The sequence below is a fragment of the Vanacampus margaritifer genome, chromosome 14 (assembly GCF_051991255.1).
Source record: "Vanacampus margaritifer isolate UIUO_Vmar chromosome 14, RoL_Vmar_1.0, whole genome shotgun sequence".
Classification (NCBI taxonomy): Eukaryota; Metazoa; Chordata; class Actinopteri; order Syngnathiformes; family Syngnathidae; genus Vanacampus; species Vanacampus margaritifer.
This window is the reverse complement of record NC_135445.1, coordinates 13,032,683-13,055,416: the sequence shown is the minus strand read 5'-3', so window position 1 is coordinate 13,055,416 and position 22,734 is coordinate 13,032,683. Positions and strand designations below refer to the sequence as shown.

The following is a 22,734-nucleotide window of genomic DNA, read 5'->3' as shown; positions in this document are numbered from 1 at the left end:
CATCCTGTCACCAAATCGTAAGCACTTGTATCTCAAATCACATTTCCGAATTGAAAAGATTGAAAATGTAATAAATCAATCGTAGCTCCATGAAACGCCAAAATAAAAAAAAGTATCTTAACAAAAAAAAAATGCACTCAACAATATTGTCCTAGTGTATAAAATCAGTCATAACGTTTGCTCTCCAGATAACACTACGAGGAAGCCAATGTGAATTGATGGCAGCCCAGATGTTTTGAAGTGTGCGGGAGCCATCTAGCGGTAAGGTAAGAGTCCAAAGCACACTCATGTCCAATTTTTGCTCACATTTCAAGGCAAATTAAATAATAGGCCATGCCACCTCTTTGTTTTTTTCCAGATTAGATGGGGAAAATGTTTTATTGCCCAATGACAATATTCACAAATGAATCATCCCAAGGAGCTGGCAATAGAGAAATTATTCATTTGGCTGTGTAATAACTTGCTTCTCCAAATGTGTTATGCCATCATTACTCACCCGTTCACTTTCCACGTGCAGAAAATGCCCATCAGAAACCAAATGGCACCTAGGGGAGGGGCGGCTGTGGTCAAGGCTTGCAGGTAGTGAGGCTGATCAAAGTTTCTGGGCGTGGGGATTTCACCCTCTCCAAATAAAAGGCTTCACAGTACATCGTTTTCTATTTGCTTGCGAGTCTTGAAAGCTTTATTTACCACATCAAAATGGCAAAATATCAAGATTCTTATGCAGAGTTGTTTAAATAAATAGCTTGGTTAACAATATCAACATATACAATAAGCAGTGGTTGCATTTTTTTCTGCATAATACAGGGAAGATTACATTTAACTTAACAAATAATAAACAAACAGCCAACATTGTTTGATTTGGCATCGTCACAATCATAAACAGGGAAGATGTTTATACAATCATATCGGAAAAGTGCTTCTTTGCTAGAGAATTTTTCACATGTTGACATTTTGGGTTGACCCCAAATCACTGGTCAATTTTTATGGCACTATTTCGTGACGCAAGAAATGGTTACTAAATACATTGTGCTGTGTAGTAGTAGGTTTCCAATCCAATTTAGATCACACAAAGCACACAAATGTAACTTTTAAACTCACCAGTGTGCCTTGAAGAGTTGCACAACATCTCAACTGTATTTTTAAAACCATTAACAAATGTAGAACCCGTGATTTGTGCTGGGTGGAGAAGTAAGGCAGTCAGCAGAGCAGGTATGATTTTGTTTGTTTTCAAATTATCACGGTGGGCGGGTTGCTACGAGAGTCAATTCTCATTGTCTTGAGGTTGTTTTGTGTGTGTGTCATTTTCACAGTGAGAAGTGTTCCAGTGTATGCAGCATCCTTGCCAGTTAAAAAGGCCCACTTTCACTTATTTAGAGGAGGCCATCTTGCTCGAAAACCGAGGGCAGCAGCGAGAAGTCGAAGGGTACAAACTTGACACCTGTTCCGTGGTAGAATTTGTTCTGAAACTCCACCCTGGAGACAAACAAGATGAAGTCATTCCAAAAACATGAAAATGTCAACATGGCAAAAAAAAAAAAAAAAAAAAAAAAACTTGCAACAAATTCAAAATAATAAAAGGACGACATGTAGTTTCATAGTGTGTCGAGGACATAAGCTCACCAGTGCAGACGGAGCGCGTGGAGGAAGGCCGACAAACCTTCCATGACCAGCAGGATGGACACAGTGAGCAGCGCGAAGACGCCAAACACAGGCACTAAAAACACCACCCCAACTCTAGTTGTGATCCTCAGGCCCAAGCGCATCACCATATCCCACAACACCTCGGACAGCTCTGCAAGCAAATGACAACAATTCAACTAATAAATAAATACCTCTCAGGCAGTGTCAATCAAAAGTCAGCATTTTAACAAAGTGACTCCACTTACGCGCGTGCGCCAAGCTGAGAGCCCAGAGTCGCAGGTACGACGCAGTGTTGGAGATGCAGCCCAGGCAGTATTCGATGGTGTGGATGGCCTGGTGCAGGAGCACGTCAGCGAAGTCAAACTGGAACACAAAGCGCAACGGAAACAAGTTACTCTTACATTACGTGTCTATTTTATATCAGAGGAAGGCAAACTTGTGTGCACAACTGGGTCAATGTGGATGTAAAATAATAATAATGATGATATTAAAACAGGTCTTTTTGCTTTTGATTTATGAATTTACCCAAATATTTAATAAATTAAATAATTTGTTTATTATATGTGAATTTTTAATTAAATCTTAAATGTGTTATAATGCAATAATAATGAATTTAATTGTTAATCACATAATCTTATCACATGTATTGATAAAAAATATTCTTATTTATTTTCATCATTTATAATAAATTTGTCTTAATTTCTTTCTCAATAAATACAAAAAACAGGTCTTTTTGCTTTTGATTTATGAATTTAACCAAATATGTAATAAATTAAATAATGTTTATTATATGTGAATTTTTAATTAAATCTTAAATGTGTTGTAATCCAATAATAATGAATTTAATTATTAATCACATAATTTGATCACATGTATTGATAAAAAATATTCTTATTTATTTCCATCATTTATAAATTTGGCTTAATTTCTTTCTCAATAAATAAAAAAAATAGCTGCACATTTGACAGTATAAAAAAAATATTATATATATATATAATTTTTTTTTACAATAAATCAACCAGGTTGTTCAATGAGAAATTAATGAATTGTAATAATTATATATTAAGTAACAAATTTAAGACAAAAAAAACCCTAATTTGCTCTCAAAAACGTATGAATACGTTCTATTTTAAATGTTTTAAGTGTCCCAAAGACATATTTAGACGTTTAAATTTGTTAAAATAAATGATGCTAGAGCATACAGAAGGCTTTGATGCTGACTCTCAACTGCAAAGAACGGTTGAAGAAATGGTAGTTATTACACAGGTGGCAGCAGAGCAAAATAGATCAACCAGGGCCATTTGAAAAAAAGCTAATTTACTCACAACTAAATAGATTTGTGAATAATGATCGTTAAATTCTGACCCACATTCAGAGAGGTTTAAAATAAATGGAACGACATGTTTTTTTATTGTGGTTATACTTTACAGTAGTATCCAACTGTGAGCAATAATGGCTAGTTCTCATTCACACGCAGTAATAATTTGACAACTTGGGCTGTTTTATTAGTTCGTACTGGATTGTGCAGGTGTACTGTGTGTGGCAATGTCAACACGGCATATACTGTATCGCATGAGACTTCTGCATTCCAATACACAAGGGGATAAAAAGTAGAGTATAATTAGGGTGCTCTCGCCAAAAGGAAAGTAAGCGATAAAAATGTCAAAATGGGAGGAGTTACTTCTGACCCATAGAAAGAGCAAAAGCACTGATATAAACACAAAAATGGGTTTAACAGTAAACTTGTCTCTCTCACCTGTCTGGGACGAAGGTCCCTGTGGGCCATCTCATCAAGTCCCTCCTCTTCATCATCCTCATATGCTGGCGCTGCCGAACTGTCATCCTCACTAGCGCGCCTCACCCTCTCATAGCCCTGAAAGACGGAAACAATGTTACTTTTTGACAAATTAAAACGTTATCAGAGATACTTTTTCAACCATCTTTTAAAAATGGAAGTGTCCACCACTGTTACACCTGTTGCAATCATTGCATGCAAGCTGATTGAATCAGGGGTCTGCAACCTGCGGCTCCTGTGGATCTCTAAAAATGTATTATATATATTTGTTTTACATATAAAATATTCTTCAAAGGAATTAATGATTTAGGTAAAAAATTATAATTAAATCATTAAATAAATAATTAAATTAAATAAAAGAGTCAGAGTCCATATTTTAAAGTTGCAAGAAAAAGAGATGAAAGATAGATGAAAACGTTTTTTAAAATGACCTGAAAATGACCAATAAGTGACCATAAAAATGTCCAAAAAGGAAGAGGAAAAGCAGAAACTTGCCATAAAATTGATAAAAATGTAGAATTGAATTAAAAAAAAGACAGAAAAGAAAACCATTCAACAAGTAACTATAAAACATCCAAAAACAAAAGAAGAAATTCCCAAAATTTACATAAAATATACACAAAATTGCCAAGGTCAGAAAATTGATAGCAAAAAAATATATAAAATGTCTTTTGTATTATCAAAAAAGTCGGATTTTTTTTTTTTTTTAAAGGCAGAAAAGAAAATATTTAAAAAAGTAACCACAAAATGTACAAAAACAAAAGAATCCCAAAAAATTCCATACAATGTCCATAAAATTGATAGCAAAAAAAAAGGCAGCAAATCACCACAATGTCCATAAAATTGCCAAAAATTTTACAGAAAGGCAGAAAAGTCTAAAAATATATGAAAAATTACAACAACAACAAAATATAAAAATGGAAGATGAAAGGCCGAAGAAAATGTATTTCAAAGTATTGGATGTTGCATATTTTTCTGTTAAGATGCAGCTCTAATTAGCTCTTGGGCCCTCAGTACATTAAACAAACACACTGTTTTGTTCATCACAAAGTTCAAATGTTTTTGGGCTCTTTAGACAGCAAAGGTTGCCGACCCCTGGACTAAATGAACACACGATTCAGCAACCGCCATTTTGACGTCTTAGTAAAAAAAGGAAGACCTACTCGGCGCCTGCGTAGGCCTTTGCCTCCGCGATGCATCCAGTACAAGAACAAAGGTTTGCCTAGCAACAGCACGGGAACAGACAACATGGCGATCGCAAGCAGGAAAATCTGCAGCCCCGTCTGGAAAGGGAAAAGAAAGAGACGTGAAAAAAGAGCCCAATTGCAATATATAGGGTGAGAAAAAGTTAGGTTGACATTTCTGTGTGGTGTGTTATTTTACCTGTCCCGGGTACAGAGGAGCGACGTCCTTGCCCTGCATGACGAACATGTTAATGTAGTGGATGAGGATGCTGGGGGCTTGGCTTGAGTCCCGCGCCGAGAAGGCCAACCACTTGTAAAAAATCATGAAGACCAGGTAGCCGAAGAGACAGAGCAGAAAGAGCAGCTCGGGGAGAAATAGCAGGTAGACATCATACTTCTGCTGGAAGTGCCTAAGGGGAACGTGAGAACATACTGACGATTTACTATGTCATATTTTTGGAGAAATGATCACTTATGTTAAAAACTGAATGACTCACAAGTGATTGAAGACACTCAGAACCACACCAAAACTCATGTGGATGACTCCAATGACCACGGACATCTTCATCTTATACGAATTGAGGAAAGACAGCCGGTTAACCGCCATGCTCCATATCTGTTGAAAAGAACAACAAGAACATCTCACTGAGAACGATGAGTCATCATATGACTAATTCTATCAGCATTAATTGCATTTACTCACAGGATCGATGCCAAACGGGTACGGGCCCGAGAACACTCCGCTAACGTTGGGGTCTAATGTGAGCAAAGTGTTCGTTTCAAGTGTTTTGTTCCTGTAATGTACAAAGCAGACCATTCACATTAGGCCCAAAGCACATGCAAATTTCATGGCATCATATGGGAGTTAAGTATTATTTTGTATGAATTTAGACAAAAGAAAATAAATGCAAATGTTTTATTATTTGACAAAAAAAATGGTGATGAAGTATATAAATACTAGGGGTGTCAGAATTAGTGCGTTACTTTTGTGTTAATTAAAAGTTCCTTTAACAGCCTAATTTAACGATTAATGACCGCTCCACGACAAAATTTAGCAGCAATAAATGTAATAATAATAATGCATATATTTGTGGAAACACAAGTTACTTCATGTTAAAGGTTAGATAGCTCTTAATATAAAAAGAAAAATACACTGCGCTCTTACCAATGTCTTAAAAATGCAATTATGCCATCTAGTGGCAGATAATGACCTAAACACAAATCAATATCACACGTTTTTTCTTCTTAATTTGTAACAAATCTTTACGAATTATTATGAAATTACGGTATCAATGACGCAAAGATGCAGCCATATTTCTATTTAACATTTTTTTCCCCTTTTAGGTTAACACGAGTATGAAAACTAACTAACTTTATTGTACATTTAGAACAGATGTAAAATTTGTGATTAATCAAGAGTTAACTATTAAAAATGTTAATCGCCTGACACCACTAATAAATACACAAAAATATTTAAGCAATATTTGAAACAATTAATTTTATTACCCTAATATTTTATAACAAAAAAAATGCAAAATATAAATGTAGAAGAAAGTGTTGAAATATTTTTGGGTGAAAATAACAGTATTTTGTTTGCTTTTTAAACTATTATATTGAATAAAATAACCATGATTGAAAGCACCAGTTATTTTAAAATCTATATATTTTTTTAAATTACTTTAAAATTATAAAATGGGAATTTTATATGCAGTAGTAAGGCCTCTTTGGAATAAGGGCAATTTTAACAAAAGTTCTATTAAATGCGGTTAATTTAACCAAGATTATGCTAATAAATGTTTTGTTTTGTTTTAAATAGAAGTTTACAGTTAGAGGCTAAACAGCAATTATTTAATTTCCCATATAATCTTTTATCGCTGGCGTTGGGGCTGAAACCTAATATATCACAATTTTTTTTCAAAAATGTATACTATTGGTCAGTCCGTGAATAAATGATTGACTAATCTAGTGTTGAAAATGATGCAATATTAACGGTGGAACAAACAAAGCCGTTTTTGGGGTCTCTTGAAAAGTGACTATTTTGGAGGTGATACGTTAGTCAGTTCCCATAGAAGTGAACAACATACGTCCACTGTTGACTGGTGAACATGGCCTTGACACTCCAGCCGGAGCCGAATATGTTGAGCGATTTGGAGAAGCAGTCGTTGTAAATGAGGCCCGTGTAGACGGAGAACAGCCCCATCATGAGGATGATGTAGCGCCCGTTGAAGAAGGTTGCCCATATCTGCAGAGTCATTAAAAAAAAATCAAAAAAGAATTTTGGGGGTGGAGAAACATCAGGTGGCAAAGCTAGAAACGCTCACCTCATTACTGGAACGTTTCCTCGTCTGCTTTTTTTCTGTCAGCACCATCCAGAGCGCAAAGCAGCTCATCACCGCGCCGTGGCCCAAGTCGCCGAACATGACGGCGAACAGGAAGGGGAACGTGATGATGGTGTAGGGTGCTGCAAATTAGGAAAGCATACAGGTGTGTGAGATGCTTTTTCGTATCAATAAAATTATAATTAGGGCTGGGCGATATCACAATACCGTCAGCTCATTTTATGCCACTGCCTTAAGTTATTTTTTCCCCCCCAACACCGCCATTCTTCGCATGTACACAGATTGTCACGAAATAGTGGTGCAAAAAATAAAAAATCTGCATTTTTATTTTTAAAACAACAACAAGCGACCTCTGTAGTGTTTGTGAAATGATCAAACCAAGTGGGGAACGAACTCTTCAACGGCAATTTGCAAAAGTTACTGTAACCACTCCATAGCACAACAATACGCTAATGTGCGTTAGCTTAGCAAAAAGAAGAAAAAGTCTGCGTTGCATTCAAGGCCCATTCAGACCATGGGAAACTACATAACCGGCAACCCACTCATAAGGGTTGCTACAATATTGACCTTTATTTATAAAAAGGTGCTTTTGACTTTGCTCAGCCTTTTTTTTTTTAAACTTATTTTACTTATTTTGATTACACTACTTGAAAACAGAACTGTGACTTTTGTTTTGCTGCTTATAATTTTTATTTTTCTCTACAAAAAAGGTATTTATTATTACCGTGTTCATTTTCACAAACTAATAAGTACAGCCTATTTATTTAGTACTATTCTTATTTCATGTCTAATTTAATTTGTATTTCATATGAATAAAAAAATTGACATAAAATCAAAATTGACATTTTATAATTAAAAAATCGTGATATTCTATTTGTGCAAGATCGTCCACCCTTAAGTTATATTTAATTATTTCATTTTCACTACAGTAGGGCTTCTTAAACTGCTGGTATCCAAAAACATAAAACATAAATCAATTACCCCTTCCTTCTAACCTAACTTTGGAATGAAGAAAAGCTCAAATATGATTGTAATATTAGTTAAATAAATAAAATATAATGTTCAAACTCAAAGGTGAATTATTATTTATTTATTTATTTAATTCCTGTGGCATTTAGAGGTACACATCGTAAATCGTTTATTGCATTATGAGGATCCATGGAAAATGTCTTAAGTGTCGCTTACCTGGGCTCACCTCACGATAGTCGCCCACCCCGTAGGCCTCTACGATGCTTTGAAATCCACATGTGAACTTGTTGGTCCGGACTAAAGTGGGAGGGGTGTCGGCGCTCGGGATGCGGTTCACAAATGAAGGAACTGTTGCGTCACCTTTTCGCTGATGGAAAGAACATAAACGGATTCAACATTTTTGTCAGCGCAAAATGGTTATTCGTGTAGCTGAATATGCTAGGCAAAATATTAGAAACACCCCACCTCTAATAAAATAGATGTAGCGTCCTTACCGAGCCTTCCTCTAGCGCCCCCCGTAGGTTGGCCAGGTCACTGACAGGACACCACACCTCGGCGATCAAACACTTGTTGGTGACGTCGAAACTGCACAGGTTGAGGATGTGGTAGATGGCCTTCATCTTTTTCACCTGCACCACCCACGCGTACGCCGACTCGGCGGCCCTCTGCAGCACCTGCTTCAGGTAGTCCTCCGTGCGATGCAAAACCTGCCAGGAACAGAACTCTCTCATCATCATCATCATTACTTTCCATTCCGAACCATGAAGATCTATCCGATACTATGCTCTACGTTGTTGAGGTCTTGGATGCGCGTGCGTAAGCTGTCCAACATGTCCGCCCTCTCTTCGTCGTTCTCGGGGTGAGGATAAAGATGGCAGTGGTAGCTGAATGGTGAGGAGAAGAACAAATGAGTGGCTAAATCGAGGAAGTTGTGGTGATTTAGAACTTACCAATCGCAGATTTTTTGGACCTTCTGTCCAATTTGGTCTCCCCAGAAGGAGATGAGGAACACAACGTTCTTGCTTATCTCACCCTATAACAACAAAACGTTCTTATTACTTACTACAAAGACTGTTATAGTGAATTCTTTATTTATTCTAGTGCATTTGTTCCAGCTCCAGAAAAGATGAAAATCCATTGTATAGAACGGAGATGGGAAACTTAAATATTGGAGGGGCCACAATTTTTCATTAGTGCTACTAGGGGGCCACACAAGACCTTAACCTGATGTATGACAAAAATGCTATTTTTAATATCGACAAAATACATGCTATCAATATAATGAATTTTTGGTAATACATTTCTCAATGCATATATAAAATCCGCTATCCACTCAACCGACAACCGGTTTGAAGCAAACCACAAAAAAATCACACTTTTTCTTCTTCTAGTGCAAAGAACTCTCATGTTAAAATTACCATTCAAGGATGACTGCTGAACAAGAAACCAACATAAAGGACAATAAGTTATTTGGGAAATTATATATACTCACTTTGTAGTATAGGGCGGTATAAGCCCAAGTGTAAACACAACTAAGACATGTCTATATATTTATTTATTGTTTGTTTTTAGAATAAACATTCTTTAAATGAATCAATGATTTAGATAAAAATAAATTAATAAATAATTAAATATTCAAAAAATGTCAGAGTCCAAATATGCAAGTTGTCAGAAAAAGAGAGACGAAAGGTAGATGAAAAAGTTTGAAAAATGTAATACTTAAAAATGTCCTAAAAGTGACCAGAAAAAGGAAGGGGGGGAAATAATCAGAAAAATTTGTTTTAAAAAAGGCCGAAAAGAAAACACCCAGAAACTGACCAAAACAGAAAAAGAAAAATTACCATAAAATGTCTTTGGAATTACCAAAAAGTCAGAAAAATTAATTCAAAGAAAGAAAAGGGCAGAAAAGAAAATGTTCCAAGAGTAACTATAAAATGTCCAAAAACAAAAGATGTGCTAGTTAGCTAACTCCCATGGTGCTTGTTTACCTGCTAGGGAGCTAGCTAGCTAGCACTAGGGGCTAAAGCAAACTGTGGCAGGGTTTGTTTCTGCACATCATTGTTGAATAAATCTCATTCCTCATTTCGTGGTCTGCGTGTTTTGGGATCCACTCTCGCTATCTACCCCGGTGACATAACAAAAATGACCATAAAATGTCCACAAAATTGCCAAAAGTGTCGGAAAACTGACAGCAAAAAAGGCAGGAAAAGTAAAATAATAATAATAAATAAATAAAAAGCCATAAAATTTAAAAAAAGAAAAAAAAAGAAAAGGAAGAGGCAGAAAAAATGTCAGAAATTTGACAGAAAAGTCTAGAAATGTATGATAAAGTAAGTTTGAAAAGTTACACACACACATACACAAAAATAAATCCAAAAACGGAAGACACAAGGTAGAACAAAATGAATCTCAAAGTATTGAATGGTGCATATTTTTGTGTTCTGTGTTAACTTTTGGGCCTTCAGTACATTGGACTAACACTAACACACTGTTTCGTTCATCACAAATGTTTTGCGGCACCAGACAGGACCCCTGCTTGAAACTCACCTGCATTCGAGTAGTCATTTGTCTACATGATTGTGATTGGCTGTCCCGACTGACGACAAGCGCTATAGAAAACGGATGACGCGCTCACCGTGTCCAGGTCAGCGAGGTTCTCGTCCACTTCCGCGTAGCTGAGGATGGTGTAGCCCTTGCACACCCTCCATAGCATGCGCTCAAAGGCCTCCACTTTCACCCGCTGGATCAGGCCGGAGATGAATCTACGGACCAGCGCGCATTGACATTGAGCTACGCCGCTATCAATGAGATATCCGCGACGGCCGGCAGCTCACCCAAGCTTGGCTCCCAGTCTTTGCATGCCGGTGTAGCCCGACATCGAGTCCGTGTCCATGGTGGGGAATTCCTCATACTGGGGCCCAAGAGCCTCATGCTAATTATGAAAAAGGACACAAATTTAAGCTAATGCAAGATTGACATTGAAAGATCTGTTTGACTCCGGATAGCATTGGGAGCTATTTAAAGCATTTTTTTTTTTGGTCTTAGGAGATCTGCTGACGTCATGATCTGCCCGACCTCAGTGACATTCCGCTGTATTTGCGACACAAGCAAGCAGAAAGACACTCACTCTGGAGCGGCTGTGTATGAAGTTGCGCGTGATCTTCAGCATGTGCGTGTACTCGATGAGCTCCAGCAGGTTCCTGCGCAGCTTCTCTTTGTTCCTTGCCACCTCGCTGAGCTCCATCTCGAGCCTCTGAAGTTGCTCCTGAAAACACAACAGTGGCAAAATCGGTATTTATTGAAAATGTGTTTATCATCCGATCAGTTCATCATCTGTTGGTAAAGTGCCGAATGGAATGAAATCCTGAACAAGCGTAAAAATGTTAAGTGTATAAACCGGCCTCAAATTTGCCAGTGACAAGCTAACAAGTCATAGCTTTGGGCCCACAAAATTATTTATAATTAACTATGTTGTATCCTTATGTTGTTTATCACTATCATAATTTTCCCCCTATACACCATAAAACACTAATAAAAAGATGTCTAAAAGTTACATTTGATCTTTTTTTTTTAAATTATTATTATTTTTTTTAAATCATGTCAGTTTCTCATTTGGCTAAAGCTAAGTTAGGGATGAGTATTTACTTTATTACATTTGTTTGATTGTAGTGCCAGCCTGATCATGTAATGTAGGTATGCGCTTTAACGTACTACAGATTTTTCATTATTAACTCATTCACTGCCATTGACGGCTATAGACGTCAAAAATTCATTTGAACTATTTCTATTAGTTTCACCTTTTTTCCACTTTTTTTAACAAGAGTATGAAAACCTAGGGGGAAAAAAATTACATTTAGAACAGATATAAAATTTGTGATTAATCGCGAGTTAACTAGTGAAGTCTTTTTTTTTATTTTTTTCCAGAAAAGGAGAGAAAAAAAATTGTGAAGTCATGCGATTAATTACGAAAAAAATTTATCGCCTGACACCCCTAATTTTTAATAATCTTTTCTTTAAAAAAAGAAAAGTAATTTTATTTTTATTTTTAATAATCTTTTCTTTTTTTAAAGAAAAGATTAAAATTAGGGGCATCAGGCGATTAAATCTGTTAATCATAATTAACCGCATGACTTCACTAGTTAACTCACAATTAATCACAAATTTTATATCTGTTCTAAATGTACAATAAAAAAAATTCTAGGTTTTCATACTCTTAACAAAAATGGGGAAAAAACGTTTTTACGTCTATAGCCGTCAATGGCAGTGAATGAGTTAATAAAAGACTTTTTTTTTTAAGAATATATTGCTACCATCTAAGCAGAGGTATCCAAACTTTTTTCTCTGAGGGCCACATACAGTCAAAGGATGCAAGGGCCACTTGGAAATTTTCTTTAATTTATCAAGCACACCAAAATCAGTCAACCCTTTTTGCTTGTAAAAATGAATAATCTTTATTCACCACAATTTTATAAAGAATAATGGTGTTACTTGTTAAATTGCAAAGAGATCATTTGAATATTTAGAAAAGCTATACGGTATATGAAACCAATTCATTAGTAGCAGATGTCATTTTTAGTATATGCCGCAGGCCGCTTAAATGGATGGCGAGCCACAAATGGGCCGCGGGGCCATAGTTTGGACACCACAGTTTTTTTCTTCTTCTTTTTAAAGCACAGTTTACATGCTCAAAGCTTATTTATTTATATATATATATATATATATATATATATATATATATATATATATATATATAAAAATTATATTATTTATTTTATAGTTCTATTTAACTCATTCAAACCCAAAAATGTGTGAATACGTTTTTTGTTTTTAATACAGGTTGATATTTATACAGGTTTTTTTTTTAAAATGTTCTTTTTTAATACAAGAGGTCGTTTAAAGCAATGGTAGTTATTACAAAAAACGTCCAGCAGGTGGCAACAGAGTATAAGAGATCAGCCAGGGCCATGTGGCAACAAGCTCCTTTTCCCAGTGTTTTCAACAAGTTTGTGAATAATGATGAAACTTAGCTACATTCTAACACTAATTGCTGCAAAACGGAAAGAGATGCAAATAATAATATTTTTTTTGTGATGAAAGAAGAGACTCTAATCTTTATTTTGGTAGGTTCCATGTTTTTAGAGCAATAGAACAAAATATTCTGTGGGCCTTGCAAAATTTGTCAAAATCCAGTAAAACAGCCGGGAGCGAAGGGGGTTGCTTCAGTGAAAATGGCTGGGAGTGAAGGAGTTAATTGTCATTAAGCTTATGAGGGTGTCTTGGGTAAAATGTCACGCTCAGGGATTATTTTGAGAAGCCCCGATCTAAATGTCTCAGAGAAGACTGTGGAGAAAATAGAAATGATCCTTGCACTATATGTCATAATATTGGAGGTATTGATGCCTCAGGTGGCGCGTCAGCTGTTAACCCTTACCATGATCTCCAGCACTTGTCGAGGCGGAGGTGCAAGCGGGCTCTCATCCTCCTCAGGAACAGCAATCTTAGCCTTTTGGATCTCCCTCAGGAGATAACCTGGCCACAAAAGAGAATGAGCTTAGTTCTGCATATTTGCTATGTGAAGAATTGCCCAGGCGCCACCTTTACCCAGAATCCTCTCCATCTCCTCGCATCTCTTGATCTCGCTGACAAAGCGCCGCTGGAAGGAGCTGACGCTTGGATTGAGCTAAAACCAGAGCGGTCGACAAGGATTACGTTGATCAGTGGGGAAGAGGGCAGTTAACAGCACACTCAGCACGGTTGGATTTTTTGCATGAAAACTGCAAAAAACACAACTACACATACTTCTATTTCTTACTGTCATTATTATATTCCTACAACCCAAGTGCCGATTAGCGACTACTACAAAAAATACAAAAGCAGAGTACATCTATTGCTGCTATGACGACGACGAGTAGAAGGAAAAAGTCACAATCAAGTTATTCCAATAAAAGTTGTTTTTTTGCAGTGTGGAGCCATTCTTTTGAGTGATAAAAGTGCCGCAAGTAGCGCGCTAATTAGCATTAGCGAGTCAGACTGTAGTAGATCATTACAATTCCTTGCACATCTATAGATTGAAGCAAAAATCATTGTCAATCTAATCATTTTGAATTAAAAATCGTTCTTAATCGAAAATTGATTCTGAATCAAATCGCAGACCCAAAAATCGGATTCGAATCGTGAGATATTCAAAGATTCCCACCCCTAATAATGAGCTTTAAATTCATATTTTGATTAACTTATCCAATCATATTTTTCCATTTTAAACATGCAACATCATTTTCAGATTCTTCAACGTGAAAATATTATTTCCTTGTTGCAAAGAAGTTGTCAACCCGTTCAAAATTTAACAGGACAAACTGAAAGCAGTTTGCGAGTGTCTGGCGAACACCTTTGCAACCTTGAACAAACCCCTCAAGATCAGAACCAACACATGCTACACGGACTTAATTGTTTGAAATAAGAGTGTTTTAAGTTACAAGCATGGCCATGAAACTCGTAAGACAAGGCAGTAAGGCATGACTGAATACTGAAATAATAATGACGTCGTCTCAATCATTCTGAAATGTGAGAAACGTAAGAAAATTCGGCTGTATAAATGGCAACAAGTGGAGAGGCAGGTGGGCTGTACCTTCTGCCATCTATCTGAAGAGCATGAATTATTCTGCCTGCCTAAATTAACAACAATTTTCAATTAAGTGAAATTGGATAAATCCCACTGCACACCTGATGGCACACTAACGTGCTGTTTATTGCACATCTTTGGCAGACGCCTAATGGTGCTATTGTGGTGGTCTACAACCATGCAGGTGCACGAAAGCCGTCAGAAAATAACAAAATACTTAAGACACGTAATGTATTTTGATGCAAAAAGTACTTACATCTCGGAACTCGACCAGGCCCAGTTCACCGAGCTCACTGATGCAGTCGTACTCCGAACCAGATTGCAGGAACAACTGGGCCAAGCACATCTCCTCGCTCCGAAACACCATCTTGAAACGTGGCGCTGCCGCCCGATTGTGTCTTTAGAAAGAAACTCAAATCACCACGCGTGGACCATCACGCAATTCTGCAGCCCTTTCGCCAATTAGCACGAGGATTAATTATGAATTGGGATTATCCTCATGCTGCAGCAACCCCTATGCGGTTCCGTCGTGTTGTGTCTTCCAAAACGGGTGGCCGTTAAAGCGACAAAAAGGAAGGAAAACCAAGACAAAAGCCTCCTTTGTGCGTCGAGATGGGCTTCATCCTCGCTACCTTTCGACACCTGCCACTTGACGCCTTTGGAACGAGCGGAAAGCGCAACACGGCCCTGTTCAAAACGGCAACCCGGCAAGGCTAAAAAGAAATAATCCAGCCTTGGCTCTAGCTAGCAGCTCCACGCAGGTTAAAATCACGTCACGGGTGGGAATGGGCTCCGGCCTTGGTTTATTCGCATCGCCGCGACCCGCCAATTGACACAGATTGAGTCTAGGCAGGGTTGCCAGATCCGCTGTATCCTCCCCACGGAGCATAACCTGTTTCTAGAGTCTGTAAACATGAAAAACCTAAAGATATAATTTCAAAATACACTAACTACTATTTCGATATTGTTAATAGGATAAAAAAAAAACGTGGTTTAAGTGAAATAGCGGGGTTTCTAAATTAGTCAGACCAGTTAAATTACTGAATATCTCGGAGAATGCATTAATAAATTGAGCTAAAATCGAACATAAAAGCAACTGCATGACAACGCGGTATTTGTATGGTTTTCAACACGATTGTGTCGCTATAAAAAGCAGATCCTATTACAAATCTGGCAACCAGCCAATCCGTTCCATCCCTGTCTGTTGGTGTTCTACCCTTTGTTTAGACCCTTTGTCCACTTTTGACCCGAGGCTGAGCAACACATTTTAAATTGATAATTAAGACCGATAAATTAATAACGTTACAATCTAAGGGGAAAAAAATGCAAAAACATTCAGAAAATTTTACAGTATTGGGCAGGGTGGAAGTCAGATGTTAAACTTACCCTGTGGGAGGAAGACAAGACAAAAACATTGAATGAAAAATACTCATATTTGGAAAATATACATTAAGGGGGAAAAAACATGCATAAAATAAAATAAAAAATAGGGAAATATATACATATAACCTACAATGAAAAATATCATCATTGCAGAGATTTGACGGCAAAAAGAAAACTGCCAAATGTCAACAGTGACAACGAAGGAGCTGCAGAAATTTGTACTGGCTATTTATAGCATGCAATTACCATCTCTCATCTTTTTACCATATATGTTTGGGCTCTGCTTAGTGTGCAAGATCTTACAAAGAAAAAGATCCAAGCCTAGCTACATTTTGTAAAAACACACTTCGAAACGCTCAAATTCTTGGATGAAAATTAAGCTTGTGGTCCGATGCAACCCCAATTATTTTTTTTGCCTATACAGTAATTACAAACTGGTGATTCAGCTGGAAGTATGGACTTCAGCAAGGTGGAGTGAATTATGAACGTATCCAAATATCAGTCAGTCTCCGCATAAAATCCTCTGGATTCTGCAACAAAGCAATGTCAGAACCTACTGGAACAAGTGAAACGTATTTGGTGTTATCAAAGCACTTTAAATGGTGGCAGATGCTCACAAATTTTTTACCTCACTTTGATTGTTGATTCTACAGTTATGATCAGGGTGTGCAAACTTGTGCAAACCACCTTATCAGTTTTTACTTCCATTTGCGCTGCACAAGCTAAGGGTCACAGGAATGGTGGAAAAATTGTTTTATTTGATAAAAAAAAATTAATTAAAAAAAAGGAGTCAGAGAAGTTCCAGGTTCATTATTCAAGGTTTAATGGTAGAATTTTTTTTAACATAAAAGTAGTGATTTTAGTAAATTCTGCAAGAGCTGTAATTGACCACCCACTCCACTCTCAAATAGAATAAAATCTGGTCATGCCTTCAGGCTCTGCGCAAGTCTGTTGAGTTCTTGCGACAGGGCGGTCACCGTGTCCAGGATGCGCTGCTTGTCCTTCCCGTTCAACCGAGTTTCGCACCTCTGTGCAAATTTGTCGGGGTGCCACAGGGCCTGCTGTTTGCGCAGAGCCTTCCGGAAGCCCGCCGCGTCCTTGCGGTCCACGCCGTGCAGCATGACGTCCGCCATCTCCGGAACGGTGCCGCGCGGCGCCGGCCATGGGATGTCGTTGTAGCTCAGCAGCTCGGTTCCGTCGCCGTGAAACGTGGCCTCGCACATTTGCTCGTAGCGGCGCTTCTTCCCCTGCCGAGTCTCCTCCTCTTTGCGGGCGGCGCGAGACAAATATTCCTCGTGTTCCTTTTGCAACCTGGCGTGCAGATCCTTGTAGCTCTGCTCCTCTTCGTCTCGCTTACTTTTCTTCTTCTTCCCGCTAAACGACGACGAGGCCAATCTTTGAGCTTCTGCGTGCTTCTTTGAGAAATATTCTCGTCTGATGCGATCTGCCCAGTCAGCGTAGTCCTCCTCGTCTTCATCAACAGGAAGGAAGTCATCCGCTGTAAAGCAAACGCACGACAGCAACCATTACAATGTATGTGCATTGTGCAGTGGAAGGAGCCGAAAAGGGGGCGTGAAAATTTCACTGAAAAATAAAGAGAGAAAAATACTGAAAAATAGAAGGGGAAAAAAAGCTAACATTAAACTAAAGTAGATGCAAAATATCACCTTCGTGGAAAATGCTACACAATTAGAGGAAAATACAAAAATATTCAGAAACAATTTGACGGAGCGACAAAATATCAGAAAAAAAGTGTGTGGGGGGGGAAGAAATTAAGGTAAAATGACAGAAAAATAAAGAGAAAATATGATAAGGGGATATAAAATAGTACAAAACATACATTGTAGAAAAACTAAACTAAAGTAGATTAAAATACACAATTAGAAAAAATACAATATTAGTGGCAAAATTGTAGCCCAAAAAAAATACATGATAAGAAAATACAATATTAGGAAAAAGTATACTAGTAGATAAAAATACACAATTAGGGAAACATAGTGTGCAAAAAGTGGGAAAATGCATAATAAAAAATATATAAAACAAAATTCTGGGTAAGCCATAACCATAGGTGACAAAAATGTTTTTTTCAGGCCGAAATTAATATCGAGTTTTAGTAGTGAAGGATGCCAATAACTGATATTTGGAGCCGGTATTAATTTGCGGTAAAATGAAAAATACTGGCGTCCAATTTTTTTAAAATATCAACTCTTCACATTGGTGAAATGTCTCTCTTTAAGCACAAGTTTTCCAGATTTGAAAAACGTTGCAAGTTTTATTTATTCACTTCTACCCTTGGACAATTGACATAGTTGTTTTAAAATTTTAACACATGCTCAGAAAGTCTTCAGGTTCCTCAGCATGTCAGAAAAAGTTAAATGGAAATTTAAAAAAAATAAATAGCTCCCCCTACAGCAAGTTAAGTTTTCCAAAATATCAAAACTGAAATGAAACGTTCACTTAGCGTTGTATTCATTTCAAACAAAAACAAAAGGTGCCAAGAGTTCCCATGGGGTTAGTAGCACCCCTTAAAAAGTTAACTGCCATTTTTAATAAATAATTCCCTGAAGTTAACTGTTAACTCACTCTTATTGGCCATCAGATGTCCATACTTGTCAAATGCCAAATATCGGCACCAAGAACGGTTAATAATTTGCCTGATAATCGGTATACCCGTAGAAAATATAACATTGGATTAGGGAAAGTAAATGGGAAAAAATATCACCATTCACCACAACCATCAAAAATATTAGACAATACAAAAATATTACCGGCATTAAAAAATAGTAGCCAAAATACAAAAATACCAGGAATTATTACATATTAGGACCCCTCCCCCCAATTATTAGACAAGAATCCAATGAAAAATATAATTAATAATTAACAACTTGCAAAAAATACTAGCCTAATAAACAAAACTTTAGAAAAAAAACACACACAAATAGAAGAAATACAATAGAAGGAGGAGAAAAAAGCTAAGAAAAAATACAAATATTTAGAAAATAATATATATATATATATATATATATATATATATATATATATATATATATATATATACACATATATATATATATATATATATATATATATATATACACATATATACACACACACACACACACACACAACTAGTAGACAGAGCTGGATATACTTTACCGTCATAAGCTCCAAAGGTTTCGGAGAACTCATCCATACATTCGCCAAACAGCTTGTCCATCCAGTCTTTCTCCGTGTCACCCTGAGATTGGCTGCTCGTGCCTTGTCCACAAGGCTGGAACCAATAAAACAGATTGTTTTACATAAATCAGGCTTTAAATGCTACCACCCCCCCCCCTTTGTTTTCTGTATCTTATGCTTTCCTTGTAAAACTAGAAATAATACTCATTTTGATTTTGATGTTTTGAAAATGTCAATCGGCATTAAAAATGCTTGTCATGCGACTTCAAGTGGAGTCAACTAATCCAAAGCGCTCTAAATTCTGGTCACGTATTCATTTGTAACACAGTCATTGTAACTACATGTAAAGTGGACGCTACCTCGGAGTGTTTTAACCCATCCAGCAGGTCCTGGGGTGTCACGCCAGCCATGTTTGAGTCATCCATGGCCTTCGGGCAACTCTTTCTGAGAGGCACAACCAGGTCATCATAAGCTGCAGAAGAACAATCAATATCAGTGATTTGGATTACTTAATAATAGTAATTATTCGGTGTCTGTTACAGTTATAAATGCATATAGAGTACTGTATATGTATTTAGGAGAGCATCTACTATTTGCAATTTTGTTGCTGCGCGTGTTGGGGTCTTGGTCTCGACTCCCTAAGCAGTGTGGGATTGTTTGGTACTTAGCTGTGTAAAGACACAGATGAGGGGTTCAAAATAAAACTCACTTATTAGTTACTTAGTTACTGTCCGCTTGCATTGGGGGTAAGCCGTGCATGCTATTAATAAACAAGCTACGGCAATAATATTGTGCAGTGTACGTCATTTTCAGTCAAAGCAGTCCGACAGGTTTAGCATGCGTCCGTCCGTCCAACTATATATATATATATATATATATATATATATATATATATATATATATATATATATATATATATATATATATATATATATCCACAATAACGTAATGATAGCTATTTCCTATCTATCCCACCTGTTTTCCCGAGTTTGAGAGCCCTATTTACGGCAACGTGTAGCGGCGTGTTTCCTTTCTTGTCGGCCTGACGCACATTGGCTCCGTGGTCGAGCAGTAGCCGCACTACGGCGTCGTCCCCCAGGCTACAGGCTAAATGCAGCGGGCTCCTCTGCCTCTTGCCCTGGGAGAAGTTCACGTCCAAGTGCCGGTGTTTCCGCAGGTAGGACTTGAGTTTGAAGAGGCTGCCCTCCTCAACATACTTCCACAGCCGCTTCTCCTCCTTCGTCAGCATACTTTATTGTGCTCAATTTATAAGGTTAAATAAATAAACGACAGGCCTTCTCCAGCGTACTTTGTCGAAACGACAGGCCTTCTCCAGCGTACTTTGTCGAAGCGACAGGTCGTCTCGGCACTTCCGGTGGCTGCTCGAGATGACGGAAGTGGTCTTCAACAATGACGTCCGTTTTCAATATATTTCCGGATACAAACTATTACGCGCACACAAAAGTTCCAGAATGGGCATGCTCTCGCCGCTACTCCCGCTAGATGTCAGTATTGACTCTTTTACTGCTGAGTATTTAAATGAGCAGTTTGCCACCGACTCCGGTTTCCCCGGTGTTTAGAGGTGGCAACATTATTTACACTCTGTTAGAAGCAGATGCTTGTGTGAAAAAATAAACTCTGGTAAAATCAGGCACTGATTCAGAATCTGTTTTTGAAGTAAAAGTTAAAACAATCAAACTGCCACCGCAATGTGTTCTGGTACAGTCATACAGTACTGTGTGTGTATATAAATAATTATATACATTCAGATTAAGTATGACCATATTACCAAAACGTGTTCCCAAAAGCTTTACTAACGTTGTGAACTGAGTAACAAAAATGTTAAATTAGCTAATAACTGGTGAAAAAGAAAAACAAATACTGTACACTTCAGTTTTTTTTTCAGATTAGCCACAAGAAGATCATCATCTGTTGAAGTTGAAAAAAATTGAACAGGCCTACTTTGACAAAGTAAAGAGTATAAAGTACATATCAGTTTTCGAACGTAGAGAGTAAAAATAAAGTATCACTAGAGAAATAAAAAAAAAGTACAGCTTTCTGAAAAAGTAACTTAGTTACCGTATAAGTATTTGTACTTCGTTACTTCCCACTAGTGAGAATACGTGGTCACACAGCAAAGTAAAGTACGCAGAGTTACCGCAACATCCAGTTTTTCAGCATTGGATTGTCTTATATTTATAGCCTATGAGTGATTTGATATATTTATTGTAGTTACAGTATGACTGTCTGCATTTGCAGCCGTTAACGCTTTTCATCGTCATAATAAGTACCTCCTCTGTATGAAATGTGACACATATATTCTTATTAACTACCACTCTCAATTTTCAAGGCAATTTTGCCTGCACCAAATAAACAGCTACCACATGCAATTTGTTCCACCGTGTTTATAAAGTTGTGCCAGATTCCACACGACTTACTCAGTATGCATCATCTCTCCCCTCGGTATCTCTGTGGGTTTCTTGTGCGCCCCGGGCTCCATTCAAAATGCCACCTGTCAGGAAGCCGTCACGTTACGAAGTCAACAGACTGCTTCTGCATAGTTTAATGTTTTGAAAAACACCCAGTCTGGAAAAAAAAAGGTTTATTTGAGAAGAGAAAAATGAAGATGCACATGTAATCGGGATAATGTGGCGTAAACTAAAAGGGAAACTGAATTCAATTTAATGAGTCAATCCAAAAATTGTGATGGCAATGGAAACAGTCAATTTTCCAAATTCCAATGTTCAAATAAGTAGTATCGGTGCAGAAAGCGGACTTATTTGGAGCTTGTTGATTTAAATATTTCATTTTGGAATTTTAAACCTTTGTAAATAATTACCGGAACTAGAAACAGTCTGTTCCGGGTCAACCTGTCAACAGCTTTAAGACAATTTCATTTCATTCAATTTTTTGGTGCATTTTTTGGACAATGGTACTCCGGTGCAAGCGTGCCCATATTTGGAAGTGGTTGCTTAGCGGCCTACCAGAAAGTAGCATGGATGCTTTTCACACTGGTTGGTCTTTTGCTGTTGGCACTGTGAAATGACTCCACCAACTCCACAGTATAATATTTCTCAAATCTTTACAGCCAGAGAATTGTGATAAGAACTACTTTAAAAAGTCTATTTTAATCATCTTAAGCGTGTTTTACTAAGTTTAAATATGTTCAAACCATGTGGTAGGGATAAAACGCTAAAAATAAAGTTTACACTACGTGGTTTCTATATCATTTTCACCTATTCTAAATGTATGTAATCTGTTTTTCGAATGGCAACAGGTGAGTGCATGTTAATTGGACCTTCTGGCACCTAGTGGCATTTAATTGTACTGCACATCAATATGCGTCGCTGGCATAGACAGTTGAACAAAGCTACATTATTTTTTTCATACATAAAGTCATTTTTGGACAAATTTCCATTTCCCACGGCACAGTGGTCGGGAATCACTGACTTATTTATCTTTTGTATGCTGAGCATGACCGCGCTGCTTTCTTTACCTGCCACCAACGACGAGCGTGCAGCTGAGCCTCTTCAGCATCTCGGGCCCGCCGCAGGTCACAGAGCATCCTTTTAGGACCTAAAAGAGAAGGCCGGAGATGAAGGGATGAAGGGAAGCTTTGTGCTT

General features: G+C 37.4%; 2 protein-coding genes across 2 annotated transcripts; both read right to left on the bottom strand.

Annotated features, from left to right (window-relative positions):
• Nucleotides 1-649: 649 nt before the first annotated feature.
• atp6v0a2a (ATPase H+ transporting V0 subunit a2a) lies at nucleotides 650-15,417 on the bottom strand. The gene is made up of 20 exons (XM_077542325.1): nucleotides 14,807-15,417; nucleotides 13,533-13,611; nucleotides 13,363-13,460; nucleotides 11,059-11,196; nucleotides 10,766-10,863; nucleotides 10,567-10,693; nucleotides 8,882-8,964; nucleotides 8,722-8,815; nucleotides 8,426-8,638; nucleotides 8,148-8,298; nucleotides 6,945-7,084; nucleotides 6,708-6,865; nucleotides 5,327-5,417; nucleotides 5,121-5,239; nucleotides 4,823-5,033; nucleotides 4,603-4,722; nucleotides 3,401-3,517; nucleotides 1,890-2,007; nucleotides 1,624-1,795; nucleotides 650-1,476 (listed from the first exon to the last, which is right to left on the bottom strand). The coding sequence occupies exons 1-20, from the start codon at nucleotides 14,915-14,917 to the stop codon at nucleotides 1,374-1,376; spliced, it is 2,541 nt and encodes an 846-aa protein (XP_077398451.1). The 5' UTR covers nucleotides 14,918-15,417; the 3' UTR covers nucleotides 650-1,373.
• Nucleotides 15,418-16,732: 1,315 nt separating this feature from the next.
• nfkbil1 (nuclear factor of kappa light polypeptide gene enhancer in B-cells inhibitor-like 1) lies at nucleotides 16,733-20,566 on the bottom strand. The gene is made up of 5 exons (XM_077585293.1): nucleotides 20,438-20,566; nucleotides 20,086-20,405; nucleotides 19,470-19,582; nucleotides 19,090-19,204; nucleotides 16,733-17,431 (listed from the first exon to the last, which is right to left on the bottom strand). The coding sequence occupies exons 2-5, from the start codon at nucleotides 20,357-20,359 to the stop codon at nucleotides 16,857-16,859; spliced, it is 1,077 nt and encodes a 358-aa protein (XP_077441419.1). The 5' UTR covers nucleotides 20,360-20,405; nucleotides 20,438-20,566; the 3' UTR covers nucleotides 16,733-16,856.
• Between the last annotated feature and the right edge of the window lie 2,168 nt (nucleotides 20,567-22,734).

Excerpts from the sequence above, each read along its gene's own strand:
- atp6v0a2a (XM_077542325.1), bottom strand. The coding sequence starts at position 14,917 with ATGGTGTTTCGGAGCGAGGAGATGTGCTTGGCCCAGTTGTTCCTGCAA. Across the intron at positions 8,965-10,566 it reads ACCTCGCTGACCTGGACACG|GGTGAGATAAGCAAGAACGT; the intron begins GTGAGCGCGTCA and ends TTGTTGTTATAG. Across the intron at positions 8,816-8,881 it reads GTCCAAAAAATCTGCGATTG|CTACCACTGCCATCTTTATC; the intron begins GTAAGTTCTAAA and ends CTCACCATTCAG.
- nfkbil1 (XM_077585293.1), bottom strand. The coding sequence starts at position 20,359 with ATGCTGACGAAGGAGGAGAAGCGGCTGTGGAAGTATGTTGAGGAGGGC. Across the intron at positions 19,205-19,469 it reads ATGGGTTAAAACACTCCGAG|CCTTGTGGACAAGGCACGAG; the intron begins GTAGCGTCCACT and ends TATTGGTTCCAG. Across the intron at positions 17,432-19,089 it reads AACCTTTGGAGCTTATGACG|CGGATGACTTCCTTCCTGTT; the intron begins GTAAAGTATATC and ends TTTGCTTTACAG.